The sequence below is a fragment of the Caretta caretta genome, chromosome 6, assembly GCF_965140235.1.
Source record: "Caretta caretta isolate rCarCar2 chromosome 6, rCarCar1.hap1, whole genome shotgun sequence".
NCBI classification, from domain to species: Eukaryota; Metazoa; Chordata; order Testudines; family Cheloniidae; genus Caretta; species Caretta caretta.
Genome location: NC_134211.1, coordinates 11,993,757 through 12,013,107, shown reverse-complemented (window position 1 = coordinate 12,013,107; position 19,351 = coordinate 11,993,757). Strand labels below are relative to the sequence as shown.

Below are 19,351 nucleotides of genomic sequence, written 5' to 3'. Positions count from 1 at the left end.
ATATACCGATATAACTCCATCCACTCCTTTAACTATCCAGGATGGCTAACCCACTGCAGCTTTTGTGTCTAGATAAAGCCTGAGTCCTTACTGCACTCATGTGTGCTTTCATGCTGTTCTTACATTGTTGAACTGTTTTCCCCCCTGTAAGCTCCAGAGGCTGTCACAATGGCCCTGTTTTCAGAAAGGAGGGTCATCAAATCAGGGCATTTCCATTAGGGTCAAAGTAGCAGGTGCACAAGTAGAGGCCCAGAGACAGGATCCAGCCTCAGATTAGGAATTGGGCCCCTTGCACAGAAATACTCATAAGTGGCTGTGGCTTGCTGACCTAACCAGAAAAATGGAGCTCTGATCCCAGCAGCAACAAACAGGGACAGTAAACAAGGACAGGAGTTTTACGCCATCAGTTACTGTCCAGGGGCATAGCCTCTGGAGATGGGACCCCAGCAGGGGCTCTGGGACAATTTGTATAATGGGGGTGCTGAGACTCATTGAACCAAACTGCAAACCCTGTATATGATTGAAACCACTTCAAGCCAGTACCTTTGGCCTCCGGTTGGCGCCCCAGGGAGCTATAGTCATGGGGGGGCCAAGGTCCCGGTTTCCAGCTGGCACCTTTGACAGAGTTGGAGAATCCACCCGGTGCCTCCCCTGCGTCAGCTGCTGCCCACCCCTCTTCCCCCCGATTTACGGGAAATCACACCAGGAATCAATCATCCTTAATTTTTAACAGGCTGGGGCCAGAGCCAGCCAATGGCTGCATCCCCCTCCACCCTATGCTCCACCCTCAACTGCTCTCTGTGCCCTGAGTGCTGGGCTCGGGTTTGGACACTGATCACTCTGGAACACAGGGAGCAGGTGCGGCTCTGGGTCTGGGGTCAGATATGAGGCAGACTGCAGCCCTTTTCCACCTCTGTCAGCCCTTCTTCTGTCTCTCTTCTGCATCTGGTGTCTCTTCCTCCTTCTCCCTGGCTCAGGCTCTCAGCCCCTGGCTTTCAGCGAGAGGGGTGGGGAGCTGCTGGGAGTGAACCTAGCATCCACACTGGCCATGTGATGAGAGATTGCGAAAGAGACAGAATGGGAAGACCCAGAGTCACACAGAGAGAGGGGGAGGCAGACAGACGTACGCACAGAAAGAGGTGCGTAGACAGACACAGGGACAAGTGGGGAGGGTGGGGGACAGACAGACAGACACAGAAGGGTGAGAAAGACAGACTGAGAGAGTCACAGAGTGGGGAGACAGACACAGAAGGGATGGACAGACAGAAAAGCAAGGAGATGGGGGAACAAAAGACAAAGGGTGTGGAAGGACAGACAGGCAGGGAGATGAGGGGGACAGACAGTCAGAGGGGGAGGATGGACAGACAGATATAGAGATGTGGGGAACAGACAGGCCCTAAGATGAAGAAACAGATAGGCACAAAGGAAGTAGACAGATAGACAGACACAGAGATGGGGGACATACAGACAGGCATAGAGAGAGTGGATGGACAGACTGAGGGAGTGGACAAACAGGTAGATATAGAGATTGGGGGGCAAACAGGCACAGAGGGGGTGAGCAGACAGACATGTGGAGATTGGGGGACAGAGAAACAGGACAGACAGACTGGCACAGAGGGGGTGGCCAGACAGACAGAAGCCGAGGGAGTGCAATGGAAAGGGCATTGGGTAGAGCAGGCTGAGGAGGGGGCACTGTGCTTCATTGGGGTGGGGGTGCACCTGGGGGTCCCAGCCTGCCCCAGCCAGGCCCAGCACTGTGGGCAGCTGGGCCAGGAGAGGGCAAAGGTGGGAAGGGTTTTCACTGACTTCTGGGCATTGCTTTGGCAGGATTCGTTGCCATGAAGAGCTGGCTGATCCTAGTGTGGCTGGTGACTTTCGCAAGCGTGAGTCCATCCTCCGTGCTGGGGGAGCCTTGTCCTTCCTGGGGAGGGGGGAGTTTAACCCACTGAGTGCTGGAGATGAATGCTCCAAGGACCCTAGGGCTGGAGATACAGAGGTGCTGAGCACCAGGGACAAGCACTGATGTCAGTGGCAGCTGTGGGTGACCCACAGCCCTGAAAATCAGCTCCCGAGTGGAGAGTCAGTGCCTCTCGAGTGGGCAGAGCTGGGCCCCCAAACAGTGGAAGTAGCCAGAACCAGGGACTGATCTGAATCAGGGGGTGCCACCACATGCCCACATGCACCTGCTTTGCCCGGGTCGTAGGGTAGGGCTCAGGCCAGGAAGCCCATAGCAGAGCCCGGCACCAACTCCATTGCCTGAAATCCCACTCTTCAGACTACAGGGCCAGAGCCAGTGGGCACAGCATAGCATGCTGGGTCTTTGCTCAACTCTGCCCCAATCCTGGCACATACTGGAGTCACCTGGGGGTTGCTCTGAGCTATGCCAACTTGCCCATCTGGGGATGGTCAGCGCTCTGGATGTGGAGGATGTTTGGTTGATTAAACCTGCAAAACAATTGGCAAAAACAACCATTTTCTTTCATTTTTGCCTATATTTTTCTGCAAAACCTTTTGGGTTTTTATTAACAAAAAACGGAAAATAAATTCCATGTTTGGCCACCAAAACTACTTTTCCCCAAATTTGGGGGTTCAAGGCCCTGGAAACCCAAAAATTTTCACCTGCTTCGGCAAAAATTTGGGGGTTCATGGAAAATTTTCCAACTGAGATGTTACTTGTTTTCATTGCTGAAAACTGTAACATTTTCTGAAATTTCATTTATTTCAGCAAAAACCTAAAACTGGAAAAATGATGGGTTTTAGTGACTGAAAATGTTTTGGTTTCTGATAACTGGAAAGCAAAAAACTTTAGCCAGTTGGACAGAAATATTTGCTTTCACTGAACATTTTCACCTAAGCCCTGAAATTTTTCTGTTTTTGGAGACTGAAAAAATGGGTTTTTAACTGAGCCATGTCATCCAAAAATGGAGATTCCCCCCGCCCCTGAAATGCCATTTTTATTAAAAAGCCATTTTTTGTTGAAAAAACATTTTGCACAAAGAATATTTACCAGAGTGGTGTGCTCTGGCCACACCCACTGCCCCAGAGCTCCACCTTCCGGAAACTCCACCTCCTGGGAACTTCCCCCCCTTCTGCCTCCTGAAAACTCCTCCTCCAAGGAACTTCCCTGTAGCTCCACCCATTGGGGATTTCCCCACTCAGCTGAATCTCCAGCTGGGGAGATTCAGGAAGTTCCTGAGGGGCAAGGGGCAGTGAATCGCCCCTTAGTTGGTACCAGATCCAATTCCCCTTGATGCTGCCCTGCGTGTTGGTGCCCAGGAGCCCATCACACGCCTTGGATCTCACTTATCTGATGGATCCTTCTCCTTTCCCCTATGGTGTTGGCACAGCAGGATTGGCTGGATGGCGCAGAAGGGGACAAACAGCACTCTGCTTCCAAGTTCCCCTTACAAGCTACTGGCCATGACTCCACAGGAGGTGAGGAAGCCAACAATGGGACCCACCTTCTGTTCCATCCCTGCCAAGAGGACGGGGGGAGGCTCAGTGGTTTGAGCATTGGCCTACTAAACCCAGGGTTGTGAGTTCAATCCTTGAGGGGGCCATTTAGGGATCGGGGGCAAAAATTGGGGATTGGTCCCACTTTGAGCAGGGGGTTGGACTAGATGACCTCCTGAGGTCCCTTCCAACCCTGTTATTCTATGATTCTATGTGATTTGGCAGGAAGAAGCTCTGCAGACCCGGGAAGGGAGTAGAGGATGGGGGAGAGATGGAGGGACAGGAGATCTAGGAGGGGTCAGGGAAAGAGGAGTCTGCAGGTTGCAGAGCTGCCTCCAGTGTGACAGAGAGAGAAGGGGAGGCCAATTGTGCTACTGGCATGTGTGGCCCAGGAGGGGTCCCTGAGAGATATGTACCACCATGCTGGGCAAGGGGCAGCGGGGGGGAGGTGCACATGTGATGGCAATCCCCCCGGCACCCACCACAGGGGAGGCGAGGGGGCTTGCTGGATCTGAGAGGGGCCCTAGGAGCATGTGCAGTGACGGTGGTGCAACATGAGTGTGGGGTGGGGTGGAAGAGGGGTGCTCTGCCCCTGGAGCTCCCTGCTGCCAGCTGGGAGAGGGATGGGAGGAGTCCTTCTCTCCTGCCTCCTCAACCCCTGTCCCGCCCCCAGCCCCAGCCAGAGCCCTCACTCCCCACACCCCAACTCTCTGCCTCAGCCCTGAGCCCCTCCCAAACCTCCCAGCCCCACCCCGTAGCCCTCATCCCTGCACCCCAACCCTCTGCCTTAGCCCCTCCCACACCCCAAAACCTTCATCACTAGCCTCACCCCAGAGCCCTCACATTTGTACATTATTTAAAAAAATGTACAGTAACTCCTCACTTAACATTATAGTTATATTCCTGAAAAATGCTACTTGAAGCTAAACAATGTTAAGCGAATCCAATTTCCCCATAAGAATTAATGTAAATACGGGGGTTCGGTTCCAGTGAATTTTTTTTTCCAGACAAAAGACTATATATATATATAGACACACAGCATAAGTTTTAAACAAACAAATATTGTACACAGCAATGATGATTGTGAAACTTGGTTGAGGTGGTGAAGTAAGGGAGTGGGATATTTCCCAGGGGATGCCTTACTGCTAAATGATGAATTAGCACTCAGCTGAGCCCTCAGGGGTTAACACATTGTTGTTAATGTAGCCTCACACTCTACAAGACAGCACGAATGGAGGGAGGGGAGACAGCATGGCAGAGAGAGACAGAGACACACAACCTGTGTGTGTGTGAGAGAGATAGAGACGTGCATTGCCCCTTTAAGTACGCTGACACCACTCTAAGTCCATTGCCATTTTAAGAAAAAAGAAAAGGAGTACTTGTGGCACCTTAGAGACTAACCAATTTATTTGAGCATGAGCTTTCGTGAGCTACAGCTCACTTCATCAGATGCATACCGTGGAAACTGCAGCAGACATTATATACACACAGAGATCATGAAACAATACCTCCTCCCACCCCACTGTCCTGCTGGTAATAGCTTATCTAAAGTGATCACTCTCCTTACAATGTGTATGATAATCAAGTTGGGCCATTTCCAGCACAAATCCAGGTTTTCTCACACACACACCCCACACACACACAAACCCACTGTCCTGCTGGTAATAGCTTAGATCTGCAAGTTGAGACCGCAGCTGCTGCCAGCATCCTGAGCCCTGTCGTGTCTGCCCTGACTCCCCCCCTGCCCGCCGCTCTGTGGATGGGGTAAAGGAACAGGGGGCAGGAGCGGGGGGGACACACCATGACATTAGCACCCCTCTTCCCACCCCATGCACAGCAAGCAGGAGGCTACTGGGAGCAGCTCCAAGGCAGAGGGCAGGAGCAGCACAGGGCAGTGGGGAGAGGGACAGCTGAACTTCCTAGCAATTGCTAGCCTGCTGCCGCACAGGAAACTCAGTGGAGCTGCCGGTCCACCCTGGTTCCAAGCCCCCTCCAGCTAGCACCAACGGGCTGCTCTTCCTGCAAGCAGTGGCTAAAGCAGGCGGCTGCCAAGCAACGTTATAAGGGAGCATTGCGCAACTTTAAATGAGCATGTTCCCGAATTCAGAGGTTCTCAAACTGTGGGCCGCGAGCTCCGTTCAGGTGGTCCGTGGATAGTTCCTTCTAAGGTGCACACCTGGGCGGCCGCACATGAAACAATGAAGGGCACCCACCTAATTAGTGGAGCTGTGCAGGCCTGGCTCCACTAATTAAGTGCCTGGACGCTGGAGAAAATGCACTTGTAAGGTCAGGTGGTGGTCTTGGGGGAACTAAGGGGTAGGTGGGAGAGGGCAGTCGTGTGAGAAAAGGGGGTGGGGGGAATTGGTGTCGTGAGGGGCTGCGGCGGCCAGAGAAAGAGGCGACTTTCCCCAGCTCCAGGGCTGCGTCTGCCGGGGAGAGACAGCCCTCCTTCCCAGCCCCAGCTCAGGGGCTGCTGCGGTAGGGGAGAGAGAGTACATCCATCTCATTAGAAAGGTTAAGACTACTGTGTGACAAAGCGGGACTGTTCTTAATGTTTCCTCTGAATATTGGGGGGGTGCCTCAGTTTCCCCTATGCAGTTCTTAAGTATCTAGGTGGTGGGATAAGTGTGTATGATTGTTGCAGAGCCCTAGAGAGCAGGTGTGTGCAGGGGTCTGGACACAGAGAATGGCCACCACCCTGTTTCCTGGCAACTGATGGCCTGGCCCTTCCCCCCTGCAAGGTGAGAGCTAAAGGTGTTGGAGAACAAAGGAATCAGGTGACCTCCTGGCCCGGGAAAGGGACAAAGCCCAGAGGAGGAGGGGTTGGAGAGAGTTTCAATTTGGGGCTGGCTGGGGACATAGAGTGAAGTGCAGACGGGGTTGTCTGGCTCACTGCCCCCCCAAAATGGACCCAGCTGAGGGGTCCTGTTCTCTGCACCTACAAGCTCTGTTTTAGACCATGTTCCTGTCGTCTAATAAACCTTCTGTTTTACTGGCTGGCTAAGAGTCATGTCTGACTGCAAAGTTGGGGTGCAGGACCCTCTGGCTTCCCCAGGAGCCCGCCTGGGCGGACTCGCTGTGGGAAGCGCATGGAGGGGCAGAGGATGCTGAATGCTCCCAGGTCAGACCCAGGAAGGTGGAAGTTGTGTGAGCTGTGTGTCCTGAAGACAGTCTGTTCACAGAAAGGAGACTTCCTCAGAATCCTGACTGGCTTCGTAGGGAGCAGTTCCAGAGCATCGCCTGGGGGCTCCGTGACATACTGATATTAAAATATGAGTTGGTGCTTTTATGTGTAGAACAAAAAAATGTTAAGGGTTTTTTATCCAAAGCGCTTTACAATAGTCAGCTAACGGTACAAACAACATTTGGAAAGATCATTAAGTGGTCCACCAAGACCCTCAACAATTTTCAAGTGGTCCGCGAAAAAAAAAGTTTGAGAACCACTGCTCTAATTGATGAGCAATGTAACAACAAAACAACGTTAACCAGGACGACTTTAAGTGAGGAGTTACTGTATATTGGCTTACAAGGCAGGTGTTGCGGGCAGTGGGGGGGTGGGACTGTTCTGGGCCCCACCAAAAATTATGCAAACCTGTCTCCCCTGTGTACCAGAGATCCAGAATACCACAGAGCTGGCCAAGGAGCTAGATGAGCCACACAACAAACCAGACAACGAGCCAGTCAAGGAGCTAGCCAAGGGGCTAGACAAGGAATCAGTGGAGAAGCTAGCCAAGGGGCTAGACAAGGAATCAGTGGAGGAGCTAGCCAAGGGGCTAGACAAGGAATCAGTGGAGGAGCTAGCCAAGGGGCTAGATAAGAAGCTGTCCGAGAAGCAGACCAACGGGCTAGACAAGGAGCCAGCCAAGGAGCTAGAAAAGGAGCCAGCCAAGGAGCCCACTGCTGCACCGACCACTGAAACCACTACAGCACCCATCACAACACCTCAGCGGTGCCCACCCAGTGACCCCTGGGGAACCTGTGGGGACGACTCCAAGGAGGAGAGCCCCAGGGTTGCAACGGCGCTGACTGATTTTGCACTTAAGTTCTATTCGAAATTGGCCGAGGTGGAAGGCACTGGTTCCAACGTGGTCTTCTCGCCCTTCAGCGTGGCCCTGGCGCTCTCGCACCTCTTGCTGGGTAAGGGCAGTTGCACACACAGTCAACGCACACGCAGATGCAGCTGTCTCACACACACACACCTGTCACACATACACCCATCACGCATATCCACAGCTGTCACACACACACACCTGTCACACATACACCCATCACATATACTCAGAGTTGTCACACACACACCTGTCACACATACACCTATCATTCATACCCACACCTGTTGCACACACACCAGCCACACATACACATACCACATGTACCCACAGCTGTCACACACACACACCTGTTACACATATACCCAGCCTTCACACACACACACATGTCACACATACACCCATAACACCCACAGCTGTCTCACACAAACACACACACACACACACGCATCATACATATACCTCTCATGCATATCTACAGGTATCTCACACACACCTGTCACACATACACCCATCGTGCATACCCACATCCATCACACACACGCACACACACACACACCCCTGTCACATATACACCCATCACACAGTCACCAGACATGTCCACACAAACATCACAGGACCAAACAGCCATCATGCATGCACACACTACCATCGCATGCACAACCATTGTGCACACAGCCATTGCATGCGCAGACACAACCATTTCACACATGCACAACCACTGTGTACGTGCACACACACACCCATTACACAAATCCAGTCAGCACACACAGAGCCATCTGACACATACACACACAATCATTGCACACACAAAACCACCACACACACAGAGCTGGTCACACAACTATTGTACACACATTCAAACTCACAAACACAGCCATTGCTCACACCCACCTCTCTCTCACAAACACCCATTACACATACCCCTTCACTCACCCCCCACAATCCCCCATACTCACTCCCATCTTGACAGGGCCATGCCCAGCTCTGCCTCCCTCAGGGATGGTGCACTGAGAGCCTTCTCCCATTGGCCATGGGCCAAAGCAACACTGCTGGGTGGCTGGGATGAGATGGTGTTACCAATGGTACTGGGAGCCCCTGCTGAGAAGGGGAGGCCCGGCCAACCAAGGAAACCCTAGAGACCAAGCTATCCCATGGGGATGAATCTCCAGCCCAGCTCCCAGTGCTACCCACACATGGAATTGTCTGAGGCCAGTCCCCCTGCAGGAGTGGTTTTTGCCCCTTTCCCCAGCCCTGTCAATCTTCATCCTCCCATCTGAGAACTTGTTCTTCTCATGCAGGGGCCCGGGGCGAAACCAAAGAACGGCTGGAGTCCATCCTCTCCTACCCCTCAGATCTCATCTGCGTCCACACTCCACTGCAGCGGCTCCTCAAATCCCAGGCCTTGATCTCGGCCTCAAAGTTCTTCCTCCGCCAAGGTGAGTGTGTGTGAGGGCTTCACATCGGCACTCAGGTCAGCAGAGAAATGCCAGTGCTTTGCTTTTCCCTCTGAGGATCTCAAAGCACTTTCCAACTCCCCCTCTCCAGCATGCCTTCAGGGAAGGAGGTATTGTCATGGCAGGGGTCCCAAGGCAGTACTGTTGCAGAGAGCCTCACAAGTTCTTTTTTTTTTTTTTTAGCATGCGAGCAAGTGTTCAGGCTTTGGAGACATGCTGTGTTGCTGTTAGTTTTGTGATGCAGTTTCTTTTTGGGAGGAGCTGTTACAAACAGCAGAAGGCTTTGCTCTCTGCCTTCATGTCTGTAACTAGAGTCAATTCTGGTGACAGACTTGCTTCCTGGGAAGTGGGCATTGGAGTCTGGACTGGGATCTATGAAAGAGGGGATTAGCCTGAATGCTCTTTGTGACCACCCCATTCCAGGACAGGTGGAGATGGTGTAAATAAACAAGTTATCCCCTTGCGATTTCCCCTACAGGGCCCCGACATCTAATGCTGCTCAGCAGAGAGGTGATCTTACAGATGGGGAAACTGAGGCACTGGAAGGGGCAAGGGGTTGTATAACTTCCTATGGTCAGGAAGAGGGTTTGCAATGTTGTTAGGGGAGTGAGGGGAGGTTGGTGTTGCCCAGGTGGCAGAGGGGAGTTTGAGGGCTTCACAGGGCAGCAATGGCATTCGGTTCCTCATCCCCTTGCCTTCCCGGCTTGCAGGCCTGCCCCTGAACGAAGCCTTCCTCAACCAGTCACTGCGCTTCTACAACAGCCGGCCCCAGGAGCTCAGTGGCAACAAGACCCAGGACTTGCAACTCATCAACAAGTGGGTGAGAGACGTGACCAAGAACAAGATCAAGAGGCTGCTGAAGGAGCTGGAGCCTGACGTCCAGCTGGTGCTGCTCAACGCTGTCTATTTCCAATGTAAGGGAGGGGGGCATTGCACCGTGCCATGCCCAGGACCTGCTCCCCTGCCCCCCTACATCCCCTCCAGAAACCCAGGTCCCTTGGACGCTTCCCCCCTCCCCCCTCAATATCCGAATCTCCAGGGACACGCTCCCTCTGCCACTCCTGATAGACCCACCCCTGCGATACTTGCACCCACTGAGACCTGTCCCCTGAGATATCCGAGCCCCCAGGGAGCCCACCTGGAGCTCCCTGCCACAAGGGACTCCTCCAGGCTGCTCATCCCCTCAAGCCCCCTGCCCTCGAGGGACTCCTCTGGGATACCCCTTGTGGCATGCACTGAGGGTGCTCCCCGGCTACATCTCCCTGTCCTTTTGCCCTCAAGCCAAATGGAAGACGACCTTTAAAGTGAAGAACACAGTGAATGAGACATTCTACCGCCCGGGCCAGGCCCCAATCAGGGTGCCCATGATGACCAGCAAGAAGTACCCACTGGCATTCTTCAATGACCCCAGCTTGCAGGCCAAGGTGAGCCCCCGCAGGTGATCTGTGCCACACCCCTCTCCTCTTGGCCCCTGCCTTGCCTACCTTCCAATGGCAACTCCATTTTCCCCTCCTTCTCCTCTCCACTTTCTCCTTCTTGTTTTCCACCCCATCACACCTCCTCCATAATGTCACTTAGTGATGTCCCCTGTGCCCCCTTCTCCACACTCCTCTCCCCTCCCCACCTCCCATCTCATCTGAGTGAAGCCAGCTTCTCAGAATAGCATGCTCAAGGTGCAGGTGGGGTGTGGGGATCTCAAGCTGAGGACTCTCAACTCATGGCATCCAATATCCATGGCTCCACAGAGCGTGGATCCAGTAATTGCCCGGGAAGCTTTTTCTCCAGCACAGCATTGGTTCTACATGAAAGACACCCAGATATTCTGGTGCTGGGTGCTGGGATAAGACCCTAAGAGAGATGGTCAGCATTGACAACTGCAAGTCCTTATTGTCCCACATTTCCAACTGACCCTAGCATTATTTGCTGAGCTGGTCACAAAACACCAAGATTTTTTGTGGGAAAAGTCCAAAAACGTTTGTTTCCTTCATGATTTCCAGGCAACACATATTTCAGAGATATTTTGGGTGGGGGGAGGGGTGGTTGGTTTGTTTGGCCTTGACTTTTTTAAACGAGAAACTAACACAGTTCAATTTGTCAGCAAATCAATTTTTTTGTTAGAAAGCAAATCAGTTGTTAGCAGGGAAAACACTGAGTTTAGTGCTCTAAAACCACTGTGTTTTGTTTCGAAAGAAAATTGATTTCTGGCAAGAATTTTTATTTTTAATTGGTTTTCTTTAAGAATTTTTTTTATCCTTTCTAGTTGTTTTTGGGTAGAAAGTAAACATGGGTTTGGTAAGAGCAACAATCTAATGCTTTTTGGTTAAAAAAAATCAGTTTTCTGTTAAAAAGGAAATCCGTTTTTTATGGGGTGAAAATTTTCAGTAAGAAACCAAATTGGTCTTTTGTTTGAACAAAACAGGATTTGGTTAAAAAAACAGGTTTACATAAAGAAGAAAAGTGTTCTTTGGTTTCAAACACATTTTTTAATTTGATTTTGGCAAAAAATATTTGTTTTCAGTTTTTTTTAAAAAGTCAGTGAGCAACATTTCTGGCTTTTGAAACCTGAAGCCATTTAATGGAAAATATTCATTTTCCACTGTTTTGTCCCAAAATATGTTTGGTGGGAAGTTTTGGAGGAAATGTGGTTGAAAAAAAATGGTTTGATGAAAAAGTGTCACTCAGCCCTAATTGCCCAGGCGTGGGAGTGGACAGGATGAAGAACGGGAAGGGGGCGGGACTTGGGGACACAAAAGCACGTGGGAGAAATGGATGCTGTCCCAGGGATGGGGAGTGGGGCAGCAGGGTAGGTGTAGGCCCAAATGGCCTGATCCCCAGCTGACCAAGACTGCAATCAGTGACATGCTGCTTGTTCACGCCCGCAGGTGTCTTGGAGGTCCCATTGAAAGGACTCCAGGAATAGGGGGATGGGGTGATGGGGGCCCAGCTGTGGCACAGGAAGGGATGGACGGGAGAAGGGGACGTTTGATCGGGGCTGAGGACAGGCCCTCAGCACAGAGAGGCCTTTGTGTCATCTTCCCCCAAGGTTGGCCGGCTGCAGCTGTCCCACAACATGAGCCTCATAGTCATCGTGCCCCAGCATGTGTCCCAGATGCTCGCTGAGGTGGAGCGGAAGCTGACCAAAGAGACCTTCACTGCGGTGATGAAGAAGCTGATGGACTCCCCCTTCAAGTCCACTGTGGTGAGCCTGCCCAAGTTGAAGCTGGACAGCTCCCACAACCTCATGGACATCTTGGGGGAGATGGGTAAGGATGGTGCTGAATGGGTGGTGGATGGCGGCAGCGGGGGCTGGGCTGGGGGGTACTAGGGGTGGGAGGGGAAGAGGCAAGAGAGCCCACTCCCCCGCTGGGCAGGAAGGGACATCAGAGCAGGGGTGTTGTGACATCACTTCCTGGAGGGGAATGGATGAGCAATTATGTCATTTCCTGAGGGGTGGAGTCAGACCACTGCTTCTGAGGGACCCATTCCCATGGCTAATCCACCACACCAGTGTCTACTGGGTCTGTGAGACCAGTGGACAGACCATGGACCGACCCTACAGCTCCCTGGTTCTGAGTGACCCATTTCCTTGATTGATCTATCCCATGTCTGATGGATATGTGACACTGCTGGATGGATCATGGACGCCTGGTTTCGAGTGATCCATCTCCATGGCCAATCCAACACACCAAAGTCTATTGGCTCCATTTGACTTTTGGACACATCACAGGCTCCCTTGGTTTTGAATGACCCATTCCCATAGCTGATCAGTCCCATGTCTCTTGGTCCCATGAGGCCACTGGATGTATCATGGGCTCCCCTGGTTCAGAGTGGTCCATCTCCATGGCTGATCTCTGGCACTGGTCTCTACCCGGGGTGAGGGTGGGGTCTCCAGGACTGGGACAGACTCCTGGGGACTGAGGTGTGGCTTCTACATCCTCCCATCTCTGCCTGTTCTCCAGACTACGGCATTTTCTATGACTCCAACCTGTGCGGCATCTCAGAGGCAGAGGATCTGTTGGTGACAAGCGCCCAGCAGCGGGCCATGCTGGAACTGAATGAGGAAGGGGTGGAGGCCGTGGCTGCCACGGCCTTTTCGGTGGCCCGCACCGCCTGGGTTTTCGATGTGCAGCAGCCCTTCTTCTTCGTGCTGTGGAATGACAACCACAGCTTCCCCATGTTCATGGGCCACGTCAACGACCCCAGAGTCTGACCCAGCCCCCTCCATGCCCAGTTCCACTTGCATGGTATGCCCTGGTGCCACAGGCACTGAACAGTGTTGCTTGGCTGTGACGCTTTGGTGTGGGGGGTATCTGTCTGTCTGTCTCTCTCTCTTTCTCCCTCCGTACATAACCATCCATGCATCCTCATGCACTCCGTTCTACCTCGCTATCAATCTCACACACAGCATCTATCAAGGGACTGACCTGGGAGACAGTGTAGCCTAGTGGTTAGCACAGTGGACTGGGACTCACAGAGACCTATGTTCTACTGCTGGGCGACCTTGGTCAAGGGACGGTCTAGCTCTATGCCTCAGTTTCCCCATCCACAAAATGGGGATAATGATCCTGACCTGCTTTGTAAAACACTTTGAGATCTGCTGATGGAAAGGACTGTAGATAAGCTAGGGATTATTATTATCTATCCATGCATCCCCAATACGTAGCCTCTATCTAGCTATCTCCCAATACACCCCATTCATCACCACAGTCTGTTCTCTCTGGATTTTCCTTCCATCTCCCTCTCTCTTCTCCCCTCATCCCCTTTGTTCCTCCCTCTCCCCACTTGACTGTCTGTAGCCTGTGACCATCCCAGGCTCGGACCTTCTGAAATGTACAGGGAAGAGCTGATCTGTGGGGGGTCCCTTTTCCCCACTCCCTTGACTCTGTCCCCCTCACAGCAGCCGCTGCCTCTTTCAGCAGTAAATAAAGTCTGAAAACTTTGGCTTCCTGGCGTCTCCTTCCCACCTCCCAGAGAGCCTGCAGCCAGAAGGGCTGCGTGAGGGCAAACGCTATGGAGTGGAGGGGGTGAGGCTAATTTCACTGGTCCGGTTAACTCCCTGGGTGGTAAATGTAGGGGCACAAGGGTAAATAACGCCTTGAGGGGTCATTATCCAGATCTACTTACTCCCCACGCAAGTTGTTGTCACATTGAATTCCCCTGGAAGGACCTGGCTCAAGGATTTCCTAGGCCAAGATCCTAATATGATCTACATACATGTACATGAGAGATCCCATAACACCAGCAGATGCCTCCCTCTGCCCCTCACTGCCCCCCACTCCATCTCTTTTCTTGCCCTAAGGAATCCCCATATTTAGCACCATATCCAATGGGGCAGCCCCACTCCACTCTCCAGGTGGTATAGTCCACTCAACAATAGCTTGACGGCTGGGGGCGGCACCCATTGGAGGCAAGCGGAAATTAGCATGCAGCGCTTGGATTGGCCGAGTTGAGGACTGAGCATATTCTGCTGCGGTATAGCCAGCCAGCCAGCATGTTGTATACAAATGAGCCAAAGAGCTGAGATGCGGTATACAGTGGTCACAGGACTAGAAAAGTTGTGTGTTTTATTTAAAAATATACTCGCCACCAAAGCCTCTGAGGGGGGCCACACCCCGGTGGGAAGGTGAGAGAGGCAATAGATATGAAATATAATTATTAGTAGCATGGATGAAGAGATGCACAGTCATGCGCCAAGGGGCGCAGGAAAGGGTATTCCTCTTGTTCTCGTGAGCTACATTCCTCACTACAAAGGTGCTTTTGGTTTCCAGCTGGGCTTGGAGCGCTGGGTGCATTTTCCAAAGCATCCAAGTGACCCAGGCTCCTAAATCCTATCTTCAAAAGTGATTCAGGCCCTCGGGAGCCAGAGTCTCAGTGGGACTGCGCGCCTGTGTCTGTCTCTTTCGGAGACGGGACTTAGGCCCAGAGCCACAAAGGGGGCGTCTCACTTCTGTTGAAATCAATGGAAGTCTGGAGCCAAAATGCTTTCGTCCCATAGGCATGTTGGAAAATTCGACCCACGGTCTTAACTGTTCCACCACACACATGCACACACATACACAGAGCAATGCACAAACACACCACCCTCTACACACTCACCCCTACGCCCACCTTTTGCATACACTCACACACACCAGCTGCACACAAGTGTGTCTTCAGCCACAGGGGAACTGCAGTTGCTTCAAATACTCAAGAAGCTCCTTAGAGAGCTGAGGCCCGGTGATGATCTCCCTCCACCCGGTGCCAGCAAAGGGCCAGGCCACTTCGCAGAAGGATGGGTACGGTGCTGCTGATGGCTGCTGGGCAGAACAAAGAGAGAGAGAGGGAGAATGAAATGTCAGAAAGTCGCCCCTCCAAAAGCTGCCAAACTACAGAACACCTGGATTTTGCTGCAGGTCACCCCCTATGCCTGAGAGATCACAACATTCCCCAGCCATCAAACCGCTTGGAAAGTCTGTGTCATGCAAATGAAATAAGCCAGGCTTATAAAGCAGGGAAAGAGCTAAACAGAAAAGCCTATGAAGGCTCCCAGCATGGAGGTTTGAACCTTTGGTCCTTAGGTCTTCACCACAGATCCCTTTCTCAGGTGTTAAAGCAATAACATTAAATCAGTGACTCTGGAGGCTTGACTAGAACTAGGTGATATTTTTCAGCCAAAACCTTCGTCTGGAGCAAGTTCAGTGAGCTGGAAATATTTCATGAATTTGTGTTGATTTCACCAAATTGTTCATTTAGGGAAAAAAAACTCAAAAAAGGCTCAAAAACTCAAAACATTTTGATTTTTTCAGTTTTAAAAGACTTTTAATTAAAAAATGCCCTTTCATTTTATTTTGTAAATATTCAAAAATGGTCAAAATCAAAACTGTTTCAACATTGTCATAACAAAACGTATGATTTGACCGAAAAGAAACCTTTTCTTTTTTATTTTTTCAGGCCACCACAAATTTTGGAAATGTTTAGCTTGGGGCCGACCTGACACGGATTTTTTCCCCAACTTTTCCGAGTGACCAATGAACCAAAAAAATCTATCATCTTCCCAGCTCTCGTCACAGCATAGCCTTCATGGTGGGTCACAGCAGAAGAATGTTAGGTGATCTCAACTCCTGGCTTCTGTTCTTGACTCTAGCAGAGGCGTGTGGTCTAGTGGTTAGAGCAGCACTTGCAAGGGGGCTGGACTTTGTGCCTGTGAAAATCCACCTAAATTTGACCTACTTATACATCTCGCATATGCTCAGTAGAGACTAAGAGTTAGGCAGCTAAAAGTTTCAGTGATTCTGTCTGCACTGAGCATGCTCCAACCAGCCCTGGGAAGCAGGTGCTCAGCAGCACTTTCCCTACAATTTCTGCTCTTGGCTGCCAGGAGCCACTGCCTTGCTGGAACTGAGAGCAGGGAACCCATTTCTCCTGCACTCCCTGTGCTCCCCTGTTGGTCCCCAGGCATCATGGAGGGGAAGATAGAAGCCATCTGAGAGTGGATAGGGTGAAGGAGTTGCAGTAGGCAGAGGGTGCAAAGCGGGGACAGGGCAGTAGGGTCTATAACCACTAGGGTCTATCCCCTCCAGAGCCTGCAATGGAACCCAGGCATCCTGAGTCTCACTATTCCTCTGCTGCCATCCAATAGCTGTAAAACCCACTGGCCAAATGTCCCAACCCCCTCTTCACACAACACACAGTCAAGCTGTGGAACTTGTTGCCAGGGGAGGTTGTGAAGGCCAGAAGTATAACGGGGTTCAGAAAATAATTATATAAGTTCATGGAGGTTAGGTCCATTGATGACTATTAGCCAAGGTGGTCAGATATACAACCCCATGCCCTGGGTGTCCCTAACCCTCTGATTGCCAGAAGCTGGGACTGGGCGACCGGGATGGATCAGTTGACAAGCGCCCTATTCTGTTCATTCCCTTTGAAGCATACTAGGCTAGATGGACCATTGGTCTGGCCAAGTATGGCTGTTCTTATGTTCTTAGTGTCTGATTCTCTTGGAAGATAACAGCCTATCACTGCGCCCACCTATTCCACTAGCTCCAGAGGCAGAGCTCTGTGTGGTGGATCTAAACGTTCCAACCCTGCTGATGACTGAGGCTAGAGTCGAAATGGTTCCACTGGGGGAGACCTGGTTTTCCCCCCAGTAATCTTTAAAGTTCCTAGGAAATTACATCTATAAAAGTTACATTAAAAGAATGTGAAGGTCACAAAGTCAATCATTCAACAGTTAGGACGTAGCAGAATTAAAGCTGCCCCTGCTACCTTAATTCATCTTCCTTAGCCATGTGCATCATGATACAGGCTTGGATGACACGATTACAGACTATTTTTACCCATGTTCCACATTTCCCAAGGAGAGTGACCCCACTGGCTAGGGGGGACTCCACCACCTCTCAAGAGAGGCTCTTATCACCACCACATCACAGGGAGGGGTGGCAGGGATAGCTCAGTGGTTTGAGCCCTGGCCTGCTAAACCCAGGGTTGTGAGTTCAGTCTTTGAGGGGGCCATTTAGGGATGTGGGGCAAAAATTGCGGATTGGTCCTGCTTTGAGCAGGGGGTTGGACTAGATGACCTCCTGAGGTCCCTTCCAATCCTGATATTCTAGGATTCAGGGCTGCATTAATCCAGCTCTGAGATCAAGGTCACACAGGGAGTCTGTGGTAGAGCCAAAAATTGAACCCCTGTCTCCTGGATCCCAGACTAGGGCTTTATCCACAAAGCATCAGTGCTCTGCATACCAATGCGCAGTAATAATTACATGCAGAATAAACTATCTGCAGAGACATGTCAGCTCTGCTTCCCCCCACAGCTAAAGGCAGCAATGGTTTCTCCCATGGTTTATCTGCAGGCTACAGCACTGTCCCAGGAAAGGGATATGGGCTCCTTTACCTTCATCTTGCTGATGGTGTTTCTGAGGTGGGAGAGCTGGCGCTGGCAGAGGCTCATTCTGCTGGTGATGCTGAGCGGCAGCTGGTTGGTTCCCCAGAAGCTGTTCTCCAGGTGCATCAAGCAGGCATTGTACTGGCACAGCTGGGTGCTGATCATGTCCTGTGACATGGGAGAGGAGCTGGGTCAGCACTCGCAGAGCTATCTCCCACCCTCGTACAGGAAGCTCCAGAAAGGACCTGATCCACAGTCCTGCTCTTTATTCTGTGTCTGTACAACCCCTGGAAAAGCAGAGCCCGGACTGGCCACCTTGGGGAGTCTTGCTCCTGCTTTGTGGTTAGTTATTGGCTGTCTAGTTATTGGGCCTATGAGCCAGGAATCCTGGGTTCCATTCCAAGCTCACCACATGGCCTGAGGAAAGTCCCTAGCCCTGTCCGTGCCTCAGTTTCCCCCTCCGCTAACCAGGGGTGATGATCCCACAAAGAGGCTTTGTTAGCTGTAATGAGGCTTGAGCCCTCCAGCACCTCCTCAGTTCCCACCTCGGGCCTCCCTGACCTCCCAGTGAAACAGGCGCTGAGGCAATCCGCCTTTCAAAACAGGAGGATGGCGAGGGCCAGGGCTCTGACGAATTCCCCCATGGCAGGAGCTGATATGAGGCAGCAGCAGCAGGAGAACCAAGCCCCAGGGTGTTTCGCCCCCGCTCCCTTTGGAGGGAGACGTGGGCTCGGAGGGCAGGAGTCCATCAGCCAACCAGACCCAGGGGAAAGAAAGTGTAACCCACCCCCACGCAGTGCAGGGCTCTGTCCCCTCTCATGAGGGCTGGGTTGCCAGTAGAGATTGGCTGCAGTTTCAGACAATGCAGCAGGGCCCCTTAGCTCAGGCAGGAGAAGTGCACGCTTGCAGGTCCCAAGTGTGACCCCTGAGATGCCAATGACTTGTCATTAGGCTGGAAGATCTCAATCCAGCCTTGCCCCCTCCAAGTCACCGGGCACCTGCTGCCCGCACTGGGAAGGTCCATGGGTGTCCTTACCAGCTGCGTGGCCCCGTCACCAGCCTTGCTCGTCGGGAGGCAGACACGGCTCCTCTTTTCTCCATCTTTGTAACCCTCTTCCTGCAAGCATGGAGATGCATGATGAGGGGCTGGGTGGGTGGGGGCCCTGGGAGGGTCTGAGCGAGGTGTGTGGGCCTGTGAGGGAGGACCTGAGCAGGGTGACCCCATGGGAATGAAGATGGTCAGGGCGAGCATCCCAAAGGGAAGATGAGCAGAGTGGGGGTCCCATGGGGGGGAATGGCCAGGATAGGGTTCCCATGAAGCAGGGGAGGGCCTGACCAGTGGGAGAGATGGCCAGGATGGGTGGTTCCCATAGGGGGCAGGTGTGGGGGGGCATGTGGGGCAGAGGGCCTGAGCAGGGTGGTTCCTGGTATTGCGATGGTCAAGGCAGGGATCACATGGAGGGGATCTGTGCAGGGTGGGTGGCCCATGGGGGGAAGATGGCCAGGGTAGGGGGTCCCATGGGGAGGGC

General features: G+C 52.1%; 1 protein-coding gene across 1 annotated transcript; it reads left to right on the top strand.

The window, feature by feature from the left end:
* The first annotated feature begins 1,084 nt into the window (after positions 1 to 1,084).
* On the top strand, positions 1,085 to 13,900 carry SERPING1 (serpin family G member 1). The gene is made up of 9 exons (XM_048852299.2): positions 1,085 to 1,139; positions 1,828 to 1,883; positions 3,348 to 3,435; positions 7,066 to 7,590; positions 8,804 to 8,941; positions 9,670 to 9,873; positions 10,241 to 10,383; positions 12,003 to 12,222; positions 12,919 to 13,900. Exons 2-9 carry the CDS (start codon positions 1,839 to 1,841, stop codon positions 13,167 to 13,169), a joined length of 1,614 nt encoding a protein of 537 aa, XP_048708256.2. The 5' UTR covers positions 1,085 to 1,139; positions 1,828 to 1,838; the 3' UTR covers positions 13,170 to 13,900.
* The last annotated feature ends 5,451 nt before the right edge of the window (positions 13,901 to 19,351 follow it).